The following is a 17145-nucleotide window of genomic DNA, read 5'->3' on the forward strand; positions in this document are numbered from 1 at the left end:
GCCGTTGTAATCACAATACCACCCACACTGCATAGGCGGCAGTTACACATTTATTACTCTTTACGTCAAGACTCGGTCAATACTTGTTAATCAAACATGACTCTTGTTCATGGACGAATGGTAGACGTCAGATGTCATCTCGAAACGATGATAGGGATATTACTCGTGGTCATAGTGTCATAGAGATGCCATTTGCAAGCTCACTCCCGAAAAGGGTTGAGCGAATCTTCTGTCTTTCTGCGGGAGCCAACTGTTGAAGGCTGTGTTCGTCTTACTTCTTTCTATCTATCCATCTAGCAGCGCTTACTCTCGGTTCTGTTGTCCTCAAGGGCCGCCGCCATTAATCGTCAACTCGTCCAACTGCTCCTTGAGCTCGTGATCCGGCTTGAGAGTACCATTTGTTCCATTCTCGCCGTTGACAGGCTCAGCCGGAGTTTCCCCGCTTGTCAGCCCCTTTCTGATGGCAAGGACACTGTCGACGATGACAGCATCGATGCCTTGCTTGACTTGACGCTGCAATGACGGTTAGTAAAATTGACATGCATCTTTTTGTGTGTGCTTAGACTTACCCGAACCATCTCAGGGTCGTTATTTAGTGTGCCATAGCTGAAGCAGACGATTCCGTTCTCCTTGACGATCTTGATAAGGCGAGGGCTGTTGACGAAAGGCTCTGCGGCAGCAACAATACCCAGCAGGTTCCAGCGTCTGGCGAATCGAATTGCCTCCTGTAAGGATGACGCGCGTATATCACAGACTTCACAGCAGCCTGCGTCTGTCAGGAAAAGGATGGGGATGGAAGGCTGCTTATAACTTAGACAAAGGCAGATGTCGGGGTTGAAGGAGCTGAAGATGATGTGACGTTCTCCAGCAAGGTCGTAGACCTTGGAAAGTACAGTGTCACAGAATGAGTTGAGCTCTACTGCATATGTATCCATCTCGTGCTCTTCACTTTCGTGAAGCATAGGGTACTTCATCTCGATGTTGAAGCCAGTTTCTTGAGGAAGTTCTCGGAAGAGCTCCTCAAGAGTGGCGAAAGGGGCTTGAATAAAGTTTCCTCTCGTGTTTCCCTTGAAGCCCTTATCCTTGAAGTCCTTTGTGTGCTTCATGCGTTCATCCAACTCATCAGGTCCACTGCCGGCGAACCCCATAGATTGTGAGCGTTTAGGTGCTAGGCTGTTGCTACGAGCCCGGAAATCACCAGGCTCACCTGTGGGAATAGGCTTCTTTCTTGCTTGTTGCTTGGAATCTCGATTCTTGTCGGGGTTGATATGCAAGAATTGCTCCAGTGTTAAGGTATGGACTGGTGCATCAATACCTGTCTCACTGACGAGGAAGTCGTGATAGATGACTGGAACATGGTCTTTGGTCAGTTGAACATCAAACTCGACATATTGAGCTCCAAGATTAGCCGCAGCAATGAAGGATGGCAGAGTATTCTCTCCCAACTGGAGAGACTTGTTGCTTGTCAAGTTTTTGCCGAGGCCACGGTGACCAATTACCATGGTTGACTCCAGCTTCTTCCAGTACGTCTGTCTCGATGTGATTTCCATATTGGGGTGATGGAAAGGGGTGATGACCAAGAAGTTGAAGTTGACGGTTCCAATGACATCGAAGCTGCTTGACATGATGGGAACGCAAACATCTCCCTGCAGGTTCATGCGGCTAGATCCCAGGGTTTGTCTGACAGAAGACAAAAGCGCCACCGCGCGTCCAACCTTGTGCTTGTCGTTGCCTGAGTAAGTCGGGACGATATCGAAAAGGAGCTTCACCTTGGCCGCATCCGTTGTCGTGAAAACGACAGGTTCAGTGGCAATACTATCATGCACCGGGAGATCGATGATGGTGGGCTCACCACTGGCACCAGTAGCAGATACAACGATCGATAGAGCGGTGTCAAGTTGCGTGTTATGAGCTTCGGTAAGTGGAACACGATCCAAAGTGACCGGTTCAATGTTCTTTCGCATGTCCATCGATCCAAGACTGACAAGTACAAGGCTCTCATTGGTCAGGTATCGATGACCGAAGCTCTTGATGGCAGCATCAGGAGCACGCGAGCCATTGTTGGTTCCGTTACCATTCGAGCGACGTTCACCGATAGATGACATGTCCGATGGAGTTGGCTGCAATGCGTCGACAGGTCGTGTTGGAGGCGATTCGATCTCAACATCGTTGGTCTCGAGCAGTCGCGCAATGTCCATATGACCTCTCAGCGCAGCATGCTCTCTCGCCGTCCAGCCTGAAGAATCGAGGCGGGTGATGTCTGCTCCAGCTTCGACCAGCAGTTCTGCAACGTTGTACTTGCCATCCACAGCGGCAACATGCAGAGGAGTCCATGAGTAGGTGCTCTCCGTAGCTTCGAGATCCGCCTTTTGATCCGCGGTTCCTTTCAGAATAATCCGAGCACACTCTTCGTGCCCGAATCTAGCTGCGACGTGAAGAGCTGTCTCGTCTGTCTTGTCCCTCCAGTTAATATCAACGCCGGCATCAATCAGAAGCTGCACGATGACACTATAGTTGGACTTGGTAGCGATGGCTAGCACAGCGCCCGACTTGGAGATAGACTTTCGAATTTCGGCTTTGTACGGGCTGCTTCCCTCCCAATTCTCGCCCTGCAACAGAGCTTGAGTGGTCAAGGGATGGCCCCCGACGACGCTGAGGTGAAGAGGTGCATAGCCATCGTTATCCTGCCACTCAGGTGTATCAATTCCATCCTTGACATGGAATTGGTCCCATTGCTGCATCTTGGACATGATGATCTGACACACAACCACAATGCCAAACTGAGCTGCGTAATGGAGCGGCATGCGCCCAAAGGAGTCCCGACTCTTGAGCGCAACCCTCTGCTCTGGGCGCAGTTGCTCAAGCAAAAAGATAAACAGTTGGACCGCCTCGTCATCCTTGGTCAAAAGTAGAGACTCCTTCTGGTTCAGTGACTTGGGCGCCTTAGATGTTGCCAGACCAGGCTCGAGGTGCTTGTTGCTGAATTGTGAGCCTGCAGGGACGGGTCGAGATTTTGAGACCTGCTCTCCATCGGGAACGGATTTTGTCCGGCCAATGTGAATCACCAGACGATGAATACAATTACGAGAATTGATATCATCTGGCTCGTCCAGGCTTTTGAGGTTGTTTAGTAGAAACGCGAGACATGTTTTCGAACGCGAGGAAATTGATCGCTGTAAGAGACCCAACATCAGCGGCTGGGCGCCTTCCTCAACGACATTGCTTGTTTTGAGGCCAGCCTCGAGAGCAGGAACATCGTCGTTGCGTACAGCCTGGTCAAGGGCATCGAGCTGAGCTTGAGGCAGGCTCAGCATACCCTTTGCTGAAGCACGACCCAGGGAGCGGGTCGAGTGCTCAGACATCGTGTCATCGAAAGTCTGGGCTTCGGACAGCACAGACATCCATTTGTTAATCTCATCGAGAAGTCTTGTTGTGTTTGCTTGTTTGGCGAAGGGCTTGACCTTGACCTTGGTATCAATATAAGGGCCTTGTGTGACAAGGTCTGGAACCTTCTTGTCGAGCTTCTTTGTGATCTTGACAAAGCCCTTATGGTTAATCTCACCAAACCACTGCAAATTTCTGAACTGACTTCTCAGCTCAAGCAAAGCTCCCATTACTTCCTCCACTTCATCCTGATCCAGGGTAGCGACTACATCGGCGGTTCGTCCATATCGGTTCTGGAGGAGGTTCAAACGGCGACAAAACTCTGCGTATTTCTTGTTGTAGAAAAAGTCGACATCTTCGAGGTTTCGATCAAGCGCGAAAAAGAATTCTGCATCGAGGGTTAGGGGAGAGGCTCAGTGTGCGACACCAAGAGTCGTCAAAGCCGCCCACCTGCAGGATCCACCTTTTCTCCATTCCTTGCTTTCTCTGCTGCTGCTTTTACAAGCTTCTTGAGGCCCTTGTAGTTGATATACGAGCCTGCCCACTCGGGGACCTGGTTGCGCGGTAGACTAGTGAGAGCAGTGAGTCGATTGTGTCAAGAAGAGCGCACGTTGCATTAGTACTCACTTTCTTCCGAATTTCATGCTGTGTAAATCGCTAATCGGAGTAACAAAGAAGATAAGAAAAATCGACGGGGAGGTAACGCGACCGTAGCGTCGAAAGGTTGTGTTTGGTGTAGAATAGCTTGCTTTCACAGCACACCGCGTTTCGACAGTTTATAGTTGTCGCAATCACAGAAACGGTGCCTGCAACCAAGCTGATAAAAGGTTTTTTTCGTCTTTCCCGGTCAAATGCAACACAAATGCTTATCCTCGCAGGCCAGTGACGTCAAAGTAAGTTGCGCGCAGTGCACAATCAAGAGTAACCAGTGACTTGAGTTGACCAAGAGGTGACAGAGCAAGTGACGTATAACTCAAAGCTCCTCGAGACAACAAGATGGAGGGTATGACAGAGATATGTCGAAGAAGAGGAAGAGAGAAAGAAAGAAAAAAAGAGAGGAATGACGAAGCTACTGGAGATATGTTATGGAGAAATGACTGGGACTGACTGGATCCAATTCTCACTCGCTCGCGCGCTCGCTCACACAAGCAGAATCGTAAGAACAAAGCCTAGAAACAAAAAAAGAACAAGACCAGACTGATTTCTTGAAACAACATTCGTCGATCCGATAGATGATGGATCCATGGATTTGATGTGATCCATCCAATGTGGGGGAAAAGGTACCTGCTTGTCGCACTGACATATTGGGGTAGCTCCAAGTACCGCCTCGTACTGGCCCTGCTGCTGTACCTGGGCAGTACCAGGCTGCACCAGGACCCCTAAGAAAATGGAGTCGAGCCCGCCAATCCAATTGGCCCCGTGGACCCCTTACGGCCTCGTGACTGGACGATACGATTCACGGCGCACCCACTGAAGCGGTCGCATCGTGACCCCTTGGAACCTGTCAAGTTCCAGGGACGGACAATGCGGCTGGAAATGAATACAGTGTCAGCTGACGAGGAAACCTACTATAGACTGCAGTTAAGGTTGCAGACCGCCATTGTTGGCTGGGACTCTTTTCTCAATGAGTGTTAGATACTGTGCTACAAACACCAATTGTCAACTCATGACCAGGGGTTTGCCCACGATGACGAACGGAAACGCTTAGTGGCGGCGTTTTTGGCTGCACACTCACGCATTGTCAACTCGGGCGTGGCCGACGAGGTCACTGCGACAAGACCAAGCACACCAAGCAAGCTTATGATAAGACGACATACTAAGTTAAGTGCTGGGAATGATAAGCTTCTCAAACAGTACGTCTTGCTGATAAAGTCATGGTACGTTTATAATTCATGTTCTATGCTGATGCAGGTTCTAAATATGCTGGTGCAATACAATACAACAAACAAAAGGAATGCATGTAAGTTAGACGATCAAAAGTAAGTTACATGCGGCTCATAGCTTTCAATCCCTAACCAAAACTCGCCCTCTGCAAATATCCAACTTGCTGCTCTGTCACAGGCCATGCCGTTAGCCGCATTGGCCTTGCTCTCAGAGTGCGCTCTGCTGCATTCGCATTCATCCGCTTAACCGGTATCGCCTTTTGAGCCGAGATTATATCCAGCTCCTCATCTCGTAAAAGCCTCCCGGCTTGTTCCTTACCTTGCTCCTCTGATGTATCTTGCCTTAATTCTTGCACTTCTTGAACGATATTGCCGCTCTCAGCGCGGCTAATATTTGAATCTTGAAAGGACTTGCATTCCGTAATACCTCTCTCCACTCGTTCTGAAAGAGGAAGCTGTGACATAACTTCCATGATCTCCCCATCCAACTCCACTGTTTGATCCGCCGCGGCGTTTCCAATGTGGAAGGCCATTGACATGCGAAACTCAGGTGAAAATTCAGGATAGAGTAGTTTGCTCTCGATGGAGCGTGTCGTCTTTTCAACCAAGTCTTGTTCTTTCCAAAGCGCTTCGATCTGGAGTAGTCTTCGTTTTGAGGCGCTGACAGGGTCTGAAGCCGAATCCCGAGTCTGTGCACTTGACCCTTGCATATCGATTTGAGATGTCGAGTCTGCGCTTGCCAGATCACTCAGGAACTTGCAGAAACGGTAATGTGATATAGACAAATTGTCGAGGGTAGATTTGGGCACTTCGCCGCTTGCATCTTGAAGACCAGCTAGGTCGAGAAGAACACGCACCCGACTGATCAGGTAAGAAGTGTCTTGATCCCTTCCAAGAAGCATGGAAGGCCATGTAACTGAACAGTCAGTGAAACCTTGGATGAGGCGCACAGCAGATCTCCAGTCAAGAGCCACTATACACTCATCAAATAACTGCCTGATCACATGCGTGCTGAGCACGACCTTGGCCTTCATGCACGTCACGAAGAACTCAGCAGCCTGATCAAAGAGCTTCATGTGTAGGAGGCCTTGAATAGCAGCCTCGATGAGAGGCTTGTCCAGTGGCGCATGCTCCCAGAAGTAGTCACCCGTCTGGGTCCATGTCTGAACCTTGTGTCTCTTGCGCCTTTCGTCAACTGCTCCATCATATGTTTCGTCCACCAGTCTTCGTCTCAGTTTGGCACCCGTCTCGCCATCGAGACCAGCGAGACTTGCAAGACTGCGCAAGAAGCGACCATGGTTGCCTGAATTTTTGTAGTGATTCAAGATGGCGACAAATGTTGATGGAGTTGGTCTTAGTCGGCGGTAGTAGTAGAAGGAGTTGACCACTGGCTCTGACAGATACTTGTAACCATGTTTATCAAAAGCAACGATCAACGTGTTGTACGTGTGCATATCGGCTGGATATGCAGATACAAGCAGATTATAACACACTCTACCCACCTTCTCCTTGAGGCTCAGTGATGAGCCGACGACTTTGCGGAGATCAGAGTTCAGATCGACCCGGTTCTTTATCACCCTCTCAGGATCATTCTCCACGAGATATCTGAAAGAAGTCTTATCATTTGCCAGTTGCATGGCTTCATCGAAGCTGGGGCTCGGCAGATCCGACTTGTCATGGGCATTGGCGCGTTTGAGTAACTGTTGAACGAGATGACTGAGCGTTCGTCCGGCATTGTGGAGCTGTTTGGTATTTAACGGGCTTCTTTGACGGATGCTAACGTCTGTTTCTTCGCGGATAATCTCTTGCTCAAGGTGATTGTAGTCCCTACGCCTAAGAGCATCCATCGTTGCTTGGTTGGGGCACTCGTATTCCTCGGTATGTGCTCGGTTCAAGAATTCGTCGATTCGGATGGTAGCAGGTCTGTAAATCTCCTTCATATATGGTCGGTTTGTGTACAGACTCTTGATGGCCCCCCATAATTGATCCATCTGGTGTAGAGTCACTTCGTTCTGGGCGGAGTCAAGGCCATTCGTCGTCTGGCTTGCTTCGAGGTTCCGGAGTTGCAGCTGTGCCAATTCACGCCTCGTTTCCTCCAATTGCCGGTCCAATTCCTGCCTTCGGTCCTCCTTTCGTACGGCATCAACGATGGCGGCAGTCGCAAACATGGAGCTGTAGCATGCTGTGAAGATATCGGCAAAGGTGACTTTTCGTGGTCGAGCCGCGGTTGTCACTCGCCGGCCGAGGGAGCTCACGACGGATTCGCAGGCGCGACATCCGCAGCGATGGACCTGGCCGGCCCTCGACCACAAAGCCTGCATTTTAGGTGGCGGTCTGAAGCTCAGGACATCGCTCTGAAGCGATTGAGGGTCGTTGCTGTCGGCAATCGTTCAATTGAGGTGTTTCATGGAGCCATCATCAACCAAGAAATTGGCCAGTCACAGATCATTCGATTATTGAAGTCACGTGGGGTTTACCGCGGGTGCACCTGGAATGCGCTATCGTCACACCCCACCACATCCCACTAGACGTTCATCGACGCCGGAGCTCTTTGAAACGGCTGTATTTTGCTTCTAAAGCCTCCAACGTCAGAGGATTTCATACCCATCCGCAAAACCTATCAACTCGGTTCCTTTTCGCATTTCACAACATGTTTGCGCTATATCTCACAGCTGACTTGCAAGGGTATGTACCAAAAGCTTTTTACCAACTCAAACGAGCTTTACTGACGTGAGGGGCAATTCCAATATGACAGGGTCACAAACTTGCGCCCCGACGACACTCAAGACAACCCTTTTTGGTACATGTTCAAGGTTCAGTGTACTTCTTGTCGAGAGACTCATGCAAACCATGTTGGAGTCAACCGGTTTGTACGTAATGGCTCGCCAGGTTGAAAACGGTATACTAATACCTTATGAAGGAGACCAATGAGATGAGTGGAAGTCGAGGAGAGGCCAACTTTGTATGGAAGTGCAAGAACTGCAAGGTAAGTTATTTGATATCGAGTTATTTTCATCTTAGTAATATTATGCAAAGCGAGAGTCGTCAGCCTCTGTCAAGGCTGGACCTTTCCCTTATGAGCAAACTGAACCAGCCAAGCCTCAAAAGATTCTCGAGTTCGACTGCAGAGGTCTCGAGTTCACTGAGTTCAAGGCTGAGGTATGTGAATAACCAACTAGTTGGAGAGCATATTAACGAACTGTTAGGGTGAATGGTTGGCGGAAGGCGCCGAGACGGGGACCAAGTTCACAGGTATCGACTTGGAGGAAGGCGAGTGGTTCGAATATGACGAGAAGTCTAACGAGGAAGTGAGCATCAACGATGTCAAGTGGGAAGTCCGTCGCTCTTGAGATGACTTTAAGTTCGATATGTGTAGGTGTTGGGTTGAGCTGTTTGGTGTTTTGGAGCGTCGGGGCAGAGATGTTGTGTTATTCGGATAGGATAAAAAAGCCATATAAATGAGATGCATTCGAGCAAGCCCGAGGAGTAAGATTCCCTACAATACAGTCATAAGCAAACCAGCTTCGAATGTGAAAGATATGAGTTGTTGGTTAATTATGCCCTGCCTAATTTGTAGGTCGTCAACAACTTGACCAATCATATCCCCATAATTTATCTTATCAGACCCACTTTCACCATCATGTCTCCTACTACCTCAGGTTGTCCACAAAGGTTCTTTCAAGTGACCTGAGCTTCAATCTCGAATCAACTTCAACAATCAAAAGATTCTGAGGCCCCAGATTTGCAAAATGGCGGTATCAGAACTTCCAGGAACTATCGATTTTCTCACGGATGCAGCACATCTCCTACGGGCCACGGCCCCAGAGACTTCTGCTCATCTCATGAGCCAACGCGGTCATCTTCTTCAACAACATGGCATAACACTTTCGGATGTTCAGCGACAACACGTATGTGGAGGCTGCGGAATTATCATGATCCCAGGTCAAGAAGCAACACTGAAGTTGGATGCTCGAAAAAGTCTTCAGAGGAGGAAGGCTAAAAGTAAAAAGTCAAGCGGCAACTTGACCCCTAAACCAACAGAAGATCTCCGGGGACCCTGCAAGATTTTGCACTGCGACAACTGCCAACGAGACACCAAGATCGTTATGCCGCCTCCAGGGCCAGCTGTGAGGCGAAAAACAGCACAGTCAAAAGTCAAGAAAGTTTCTACACCTGTTGAGCAGCCCAAACAAACATCGAATGCTAGCAGCAAGAAAAGAGCTAAAAACCGAAAGGCCGGGTTACAAGCCTTGCTTTCAGGACAAAAGCAACAAACAACGAACCGACTCAGTCTTTCTCACTTTATGAAATGAGAACTTATCAGTGGACGCCTTGTCATCATGACTTCTATCCATCTCATGATAGTTGAGTGCAGGCCTATCGGATGAATCTAGGCCCGCTATCCTGAGTCATCGCCGCAGGCGTGTCCCGAACGTTCTAGTGCATGCCCGCCTCCAAAGTTTGCACCCTGGACCCCATGACATAACTGGGCTTGCCCCTCCGAAAATTTCATGACCCCTCCATGGATTCAACCACCAAAAGACGATTGGATTTTCAAGATTCGAATCCAGCAGACAAAAAATTGAAAATGGCTACCGAAGACACAACCAAGCAGACCCCCGAGGAGTTCTTCCAGAGCATCGGTGACAAGGTCAACAAACTTGCGCCTGCTGCTGTTGATGCCCAAAATGCCGACGACGACGAGCGCGCTGTCGAAGAGATTGAGTCTCTTTGCATGAACTGCGGCAAGAATGTGAGTCGACACATAATCGAATAAGTCGCATAGGAATCTAGCTAACAGAACTGTATAGGGTGTCACCAGACTTCTTCTCACTGCGATCCCCTACTTCCGCGAAGTCGTTATCATGTCTTTCTCCTGCGAGCACTGCCATACCCAGAACAACGAGATCCAGGCTGCCGGAACCGTCCAGCCCAAGGGAACACACTACGAGCTGCGTTTGACAAACATCGCCGACTTCTCGCGACAGGTTGTCAAGTCCGATACCTCTACCGTCAAGTTCATCGAGCTGGATCTCGAGATTCCTGCTGGCCGTGGCCAGCTTACTAATGTCGAGGGTCTCCTGACCACTGTCATCGAGGATCTAGAGATGGGACAAGAGGCGCGAAAGGAGCAGGCTCCTGAAGTGTATGTTAAGGTTGCTGAGATTATCGCCAAGGGTCGTGCCATGTTGTTGGGCGACGCCTTTCCCTTCCGTGTCTGGGTCGATGACCCTGCCGGAAACTCGTTCATTGCCCCCGATCTCAAGGATGGTGTTGGAAAGTGGGAGAAGCACGAATATGCCCGAACTGCTGAACAGAACGCCGCTCTTGGTCTCTCCGACTCCGATGCCAACGCTCAGCAACCACAAAACCCTGGCTTGACTGCTGATGGCGAAATCATCCCCAACGAAGTCTACAGTTTCCCCGCGACATGCCCTGGCTGCATGCATCCTTGCACTACACACATGAAGATGGTCGATATTCCCCACTTCAAGCAGGTTGTTCTCATGTCCACTGTCTGTGACGACTGCGGCTACCGCTCCAACGATGTCAAGACAGGTGGTGAGATTCCTGAGAAGGGCGAGAAGATCATCCTCGAAGTCAGCGACGGTGCCGACTTGGCACGCGATATTCTCAAGAGTGAGACTTGTGGCCTCGAGTGCCCCGAGCTTAAGCTCCAGGTCAACCCCGGTACCCTGGGTGGTCGCTTCACCACTGTTGAAGGTCTCCTGACCCAGGTCCGGGGTGATCTTCACTCTCAGATCTTCGAGGCCGACGGCTCGGGCCAGGGTGGTGACTCCCTTGCCAGCGACGAGAAGTCTCAGTGGACCGCCTTCTTTGACGGTCTTGACGCCGCCATCCGTGGCGAGAAGCCCTTCACAATTGTCCTTACCGACCCCTTCGCCAGCAGCTACGTTCAGCCTCTTGTAGACCCCCCTGCTCCCGACCCCAAGATTCACCGTGAGAGTTATACCCGCACAGATGAGGAAGAGGAGGAGCTTGGTCTCAAGGACATGAAGTTGGAGAACTACGGGGAGCAGGAGGAGGAAAAGAAGGAGGCTGAGGGAAAGGAGGCCGAGACTGCTGCTGAGAGGTAGCGCGTGATATGGTCCTCCTTTCCTGTTTTCCTTTTAAAAGTCCAGCCTATAGATGAAGCAATGATTACACAGTTACGAATCAATGTGTTTCCTCAAGTCCGTTCATAAAGGGGAAGCATCTCCTATTCCAACACCATTACCTTCAGTGGCAATACCCACCACGAGGGTAGGGTTATTGTAAGGGAGAATGATACCAACACAGAGAGATGAAAGGATAGAAAAATACCGAACCGGATAAATGTGGGTTTGAAGGCACTCTTGAGACAAACGCGCGGCAATTTGGTATCTTCAGCGATTATAGAGACATACTTAGGGCCAAATCAGGGTGAAAGCTACGATCCAAAGGGAGCCGATAAACCCCTGGAGCCTTCCAAGATACCCGTCTGTCATGCGCTCTACGAAAAGGCCTGGATTGCTCTATGCATCGCGTTGGGAATTACCGTCGACCATTGTGATGAAGGTGATGAAGAGAACGACCTTGACAATCCAGAGCCAAAAATCAGCTTCGCCGAGCCATTTCTTTACACTCATGTCTATATCACTAGAATTTAAATGTTGATGGGAATAGGAGAGAATGCGGGTTTTGCTTGAGTATTGCTCAGAGGCGGCATCTCGCTCTGTAAAGGGTCGGAAAGCTCGTAGCTCGTTTATATCTTTGACGCCATTGACCAGATCCGATACCAAACACACTATTCTCTAACGTTCCATTAAAGTTGGGAAAGCCACGCTGTCATGTTTGAGGAGGAAATGGTAACCGAACGCGCCGTTATTAAGCCGCCTTTCTCCAAACAAAGTACTTTTGTATCAAGCATCGTCCCCTGGGTCAACTTATCATGTCATCGGGGTCAGTAACCGAACTCAAATCTGTTGGAGTCCTTCTCCAACATTTATCCCCCTCTTTACCCCAAGAATTAGATTCGGGTCTTCGAAAGTTGGGACTCACGATAGCATTTCGGGGTTCAGAGCCGATCGGAATCGAAGCCGAGCCTAGATACAGAGTGTACCGTCTGATGGCTAGTGAGCTCGGGATCAACTATCAAGATACTACCTCAGCCGTGCACCATTCCTCCCAAGGAAACCTCTTTGCAAGTCTTGCATGAGAATCAAAGTGAAGGGGACCGGATGTGAAGCTATCGACATACATACAAGTGGAAGCGTCATGAGGATGCTGATGATAACTTATGCTGTACCAGATGATAAGAGAAAAGTAGCTGACAATCGGCAGTATAATATATCATATCTCTATATGATTTACTATGCCATGCAGTTATCTTTGAACAGACTTTGTACGGGGTGTCGATGTATGTTAACAAGCATACGCCTTGCTTACTTTTCATGGAGGCAGTTTCTTAGCTTGAACAAGGGCATCTGCAATGATAGATGTAAGAAAGCTAGCCAACAACACGGAACTATATTGCCGAGATAAGGTGTCACACGATCACGGCAAGACAGCAAAGGGGATAGATATCACAATTCACGTCATTTACACCTCCAACCCTTTAGGTGTTTCTCGTACAAGTCAAGAAGCATGGCGAGGAAGTCACACGAGTGAAGAGCTTTATGGAGAGATGAAATCCCCATTGAGTCAGTGCATGTAGGTTAATGTTGTTAAGAAATACGAAAGCAAAGAGTTGTCACATGAGCCTCATACTGAAATGCTCGGGGGTGTGGTATCAATGTCTGGTATGCAGAAATTGAGCTACTACACTTGTAATTTTGGGTTTCAACTAGTTTCCCAAAGATTAAAATAGGCTGTTGTTTTGACTACACAATGGTGACCGGATGTTTGTGAATGATGGGGAATGACTTGGAAGTGATTATCTGGATAGCAGCCACAGGGTCTATTCTTAAAAAAGATCCATGCTTTATCAGTCCTTACGTCTCTTGTATTGTTGCTGTCGTCTTCTTGATCAGTGTTGTTTTCTTTATACTCCCCGGGTAGTATGGTAACTGCCAACTCCTCGCCTTTTGCATAGCATATGCACAAAACTCAAGTCTGATATAACATGGACTCATGTTAATGATAATATTTGCCGTTATCTAACTTCAACCGGAGACCAGGTTCCCTGGCCGCGGGAACTATATCCGACCTACACACCAGCTGAACCGAACTATCACCAAACTCGACAAGGCGGTGCAATAGAAGCATGAACCCCAGAAGTAACAGAAGCGCTATAAGGTCGAGATCCGAGGTATAAGTCTATTTTGGGTGATTGGTTTAACGATTGGCATGCTTCTTCCCCCTTCTTGCATCGGTATTTGGCATGGACTAATGAAGTTCATAATCATTTGACCAAAGAATGAAGCTCGATATACACCTTTCCCCTCAAGGATACATGCATGATAGGGATCACCCCTTTCATTGGACAACCTAGTGTATCTGGTGTAGTCAGATGCAGGGCAGGCCAGCCAGGAGTATCTAAGATATAAAACGTTGGACCTCCTTTTTGTCTTGCCCTTCTTATCTCGAACTCTACAATTTAGGACAATACAGACATCCATCTCGACTGGGACTTCATCTACACTAAAGACGAGTATAGAATCTCTATAAATTCTAGTTACTATGCCTTCAGTCATCTACAACACACCTGCCACCCTTCCGGTCCGAAAACCAGCACCCTTCGTTATTGGCCCAACCAACAAAGCCCCTTTCCGACCTACCAACAAGATCCCACAAGATGTCATCGATACAGCTCAGGTCACACCCATCGAAGAGTTCGACGCCAAGAAGCATGTAAACTTTGAGTTTCCCAAGCGGACTTATACCATGAAGGAATGGGGATACGAGAATCAGGGCGTCTCCCCCATCGCTGCCTCGGACCCTTTCTCTCTTTTCCCTGAAGCTGCCGTGAAGCAAGTCCGACGTGAACTTCTCAGCGAAGATGTTCTTAGGACGTGTCAGTTTGCTTCGACTTTTACGAAGAATCAGATTCGAGGATATACTCAAAAGTACATCACTCCAGACGCAATGATAGGTGATTTAGCTAAAATCTTACAGACAAGCACCCTTTGCTCACGCTCTTTGGAAGAGTCCCGAAGTGCAGCAAGCTGTTTCAAAAGTGGCTGGTATTGATCTAGTTCACGCATTTGAGTATGAGATCGGCCATTGCAACCTGCTCTTCAGCGACTGCGAGGACGAGAAGAAGGGAGCTAGCGACAACGTTGGCTTTTCCTGGCACTATGATAGCTTTCCGTTCGTTTGTGTTACGATGCTTTCAGACTGTTCGGATATGAAGGGTGGCGAGACTGCAGTCCTCAAAGGTGACGGTGAAGTTCTCAAAGTTCGCGGTCCAACCATGGTGAGTTACAGGGTCACTCAACACGGACGTATAAACTAATACTTTCTAGGGCACTGCGGTGATTCTCCAAGGTCGCTACGTGCAACACGCCGCACTCAAGGCAATTGGCAAAGAAAGAATCTCCTTTATCACAGCATTCCGTCCCAAGTCTCCCTTTGTCAAGGACGAGATGGTCCTCACGGGTTCCCGACCCATAAGTAACCAGTCAGAGCTTGTGTATGACTACTGCACCTACCGAGCAGATGTTCTTGAGATACGATTTCGAGAACACGCAAAGAAGCTTCGTGAGCTACAAGCTGCGGGTATCAAGTTCAACCCCGATGCCGTGAGGGAGTTTCTTCAGGAGCAGAAGGAGATGTTGGAGGCGACGCTTTTGGAGATGGTTCCTATTTATGATGTTGTTGAAGTTGAGTAGGCTTTGTGTAACTATCGTGATTACATTAAGCAGTATGAGTAATGAACATTGTATAAGAATATATGTAAGAATACACGTGACTCAGCGGAAGCAAAGTCCGGAAGACGTGAATATGTTCCCCGAGCCTCGGCCCCGGTGTGGACTCCGCTCATGGGCCCACTTTAGCCGGGGAAAGCATCTTTAAATCTTACCCAAACAGGGACATACCCCAGATACTACAGCTCCAGGCCTCGGCTCCATGATAGAGACATTAATAGAATCAAAACCCGCCTTTTTCGTAATCTCAATCTACTTGACATAATACCACAGTTGCAGATAGACACACTCACGCCATGTCTGACAAGGCGAAGAGTCGTATCAATGCCATTGGCAACCAACTTCTTCCACCTATCAACAAGGTAGCTCCGGGTTCAAGTAAGCTCCGCGTCGAGGGCAAAGTCGTCATCATAACAGGTATTACAACGCGAGAACTACTCTAATGAACACTGCTGACTCGGTGCAGGTACAAACTCACCCCTGGGTATTGGTCGTGCTACAGCGCATCAATATGCTGAAAGCGGTGCTCGTGCATTGTATCTCTGCGACTTTGACGATACGCACCTTGAGTCTCATAAAAAGGAGATCAACGCTGCGTTTCCCAACGTGGAAGTTCACACCAGGCGTTTCGATGCCGCGGATGAGGACAAGGTCAAGGAGGTAGTCGATGACGCGATCCAGCGCTACGGTCGCTTGGACGTCTTCTTTGCTAATGCTGGAGTCGTTGGTCGGACCACGCTGTTCTCTGATTTCAGCAAAGATGAGTTTATGTCGATACTCAACACCAACACGTCAAGGTATACGAATTTCCCCACATAATACACTGGATCGGTATCATCTAAATTATATTGCAGTGTCTTTCTAGCTGCCAAGTACGCGGCTCCAGCTATGATGCAAACCTCTGCCGACAAGCCTCAAGCCAGCGGCAGTATCATCGGTACAGCGTCTGTTGCAGGAATTCGCTCCAATGCCGGATCCACACCATACTCAGCCTCCAAAGCAGCCGTGGTGTCTCTCGCTCAGACGATATCATACCAACTCGCTGGAACAGGCGTACGTATGAACGCCATCTGCCCAGGTCTCATCGAGACTGGCATGACGGCGCCTGTTTATGAAGCAGCGAGGGCTCGTGGAAGTGAGAAGAAGATTGGACAGCTGAACCCTATGAAGAGAGGCGGCCATGCTGATGAGATCGCTCGCGTTGCGCTCTTCTTGGGAAGTGATGAGAGTAGCTATGTTAATGGACAGGCATGGGCAGTAGATGGAGGGCTGAGTGCTGGGCACCCCTTTGTTCCTGGGAAACTGGGCTGATTGTCTGTCAGGGGGGAGTATAGCTCAGCTCTGTTATACCACACACGACACTGGGCCTCATGTGTAGACACTCGCATTTCAGCTCATATCACAGCGCTTCCGAATACTCACATCATTTACGAGCCTTCTACTATACTCGTTGCTTTCTGTTTCCAACTTCCATCTTCCTTACCTCTAAGTGTTCAGGTGGTAATTCGTGATATTTGCTGCACTAAGCCTGTATCTGAACATAAGACAAACTTCCTATACCCATCAAGCTAGTCGAGTTGAACCGCCAAACAGCGACGTATTTTCACCAAAGCTTGGCCCAAGATCGTCGCAACTCTTAACTCAGGCGGTAACCTCCGCGAATCCAGAAACTTGGATGTGGTGAGTCCCGATGAAACTGAACTGTCTACTAATCGCATCATGATCGAGCGAGATGTGATGTTTGTTTGCCAACTCGAGGCAGATATTGTTTCTCTTTCTTCCCGTATTAGATATTCCCACGTGTTTTCCGTCCTTTTCTCTCGCTGTGATAGCCGTTTTCCACTATCTTGGTTCTCCCCGTGTTCCGCCTCGAGGCCATCAATCTGATATTACTTACTGTTCACGACACTGTATACACAATAGATCTATCAACAACGAGCAAACTGTTCTCAAGGGACAAGCTGATCATTGCCCTTGTTCACATGCCGTTATTACTGCCGATAACTATAACCTTGATTCAAACAAAGATC

General features: G+C 48.9%; 6 protein-coding genes across 6 annotated transcripts; 4 read left to right on the top strand and 2 right to left on the bottom strand.

Annotated features, from left to right (window-relative positions):
* Positions 1 to 324: 324 nt before the first annotated feature.
* FTJAE_9935 (glycerophosphocholine (ho) phosphodiesterase) lies at positions 325 to 4028 on the bottom strand (the record flags this gene model as incomplete). The annotated part of the gene is made up of 4 exons (XM_037356907.1): positions 325 to 513; positions 570 to 3772; positions 3835 to 3953; positions 4012 to 4028. 4 exons carry the CDS (start codon positions 4026 to 4028, stop codon positions 325 to 327), a joined length of 3528 nt encoding a protein of 1175 aa, XP_037203018.1.
* A 1367-nt stretch (positions 4029 to 5395) lies between these two features.
* On the bottom strand, positions 5396 to 7588 carry FTJAE_9936 (pentatricopeptide repeat domain protein; the record flags this gene model as incomplete). The annotated part of the gene is made up of 1 exon (XM_037356908.1): positions 5396 to 7588. One exon carries the CDS (start codon positions 7586 to 7588, stop codon positions 5396 to 5398), a length of 2193 nt encoding a protein of 730 aa, XP_037203019.1.
* A 329-nt stretch (positions 7589 to 7917) lies between these two features.
* FTJAE_9937 (DUF866 domain protein) lies at positions 7918 to 8617 on the top strand (the record flags this gene model as incomplete). The annotated part of the gene is made up of 5 exons (XM_037356909.1): positions 7918 to 7952; positions 8023 to 8137; positions 8188 to 8253; positions 8304 to 8426; positions 8474 to 8617. 5 exons carry the CDS (start codon positions 7918 to 7920, stop codon positions 8615 to 8617), a joined length of 483 nt encoding a protein of 160 aa, XP_037203020.1.
* Positions 8618 to 9016: 399 nt separating this feature from the next.
* On the top strand, positions 9017 to 9580 carry FTJAE_9938 (DUF866 domain protein; the record flags this gene model as incomplete). The annotated part of the gene is made up of 1 exon (XM_037356910.1): positions 9017 to 9580. One exon carries the CDS (start codon positions 9017 to 9019, stop codon positions 9578 to 9580), a length of 564 nt encoding a protein of 187 aa, XP_037203021.1.
* Positions 9581 to 9855: 275 nt separating this feature from the next.
* Positions 9856 to 11365, top strand: FTJAE_9939 (zinc finger ZPR1; the record flags this gene model as incomplete). Its single annotated transcript, XM_037356911.1, has 2 exons — positions 9856 to 10020; positions 10079 to 11365. The coding sequence occupies 2 exons, from the start codon at positions 9856 to 9858 to the stop codon at positions 11363 to 11365; spliced, it is 1452 nt and encodes a 483-aa protein (XP_037203022.1).
* Positions 11366 to 13928: 2563 nt separating this feature from the next.
* FTJAE_9940 (levodione reductase) lies at positions 13929 to 16426 on the top strand (the record flags this gene model as incomplete). The annotated part of the gene is made up of 6 exons (XM_037356913.1): positions 13929 to 14314; positions 14364 to 14664; positions 14714 to 15075; positions 15399 to 15532; positions 15582 to 15912; positions 15970 to 16426. 6 exons carry the CDS (start codon positions 13929 to 13931, stop codon positions 16424 to 16426), a joined length of 1971 nt encoding a protein of 656 aa, XP_037203023.1.
* Positions 16427 to 17145: the final 719 nt, after the last annotated feature.

This window comes from Fusarium tjaetaba, assembly GCF_013396195.1.
Source record: "Fusarium tjaetaba strain NRRL 66243 chromosome Unknown NRRL66243_c0000227, whole genome shotgun sequence".
Classification (NCBI taxonomy): domain Eukaryota; kingdom Fungi; phylum Ascomycota; class Sordariomycetes; order Hypocreales; family Nectriaceae; genus Fusarium; species Fusarium tjaetaba.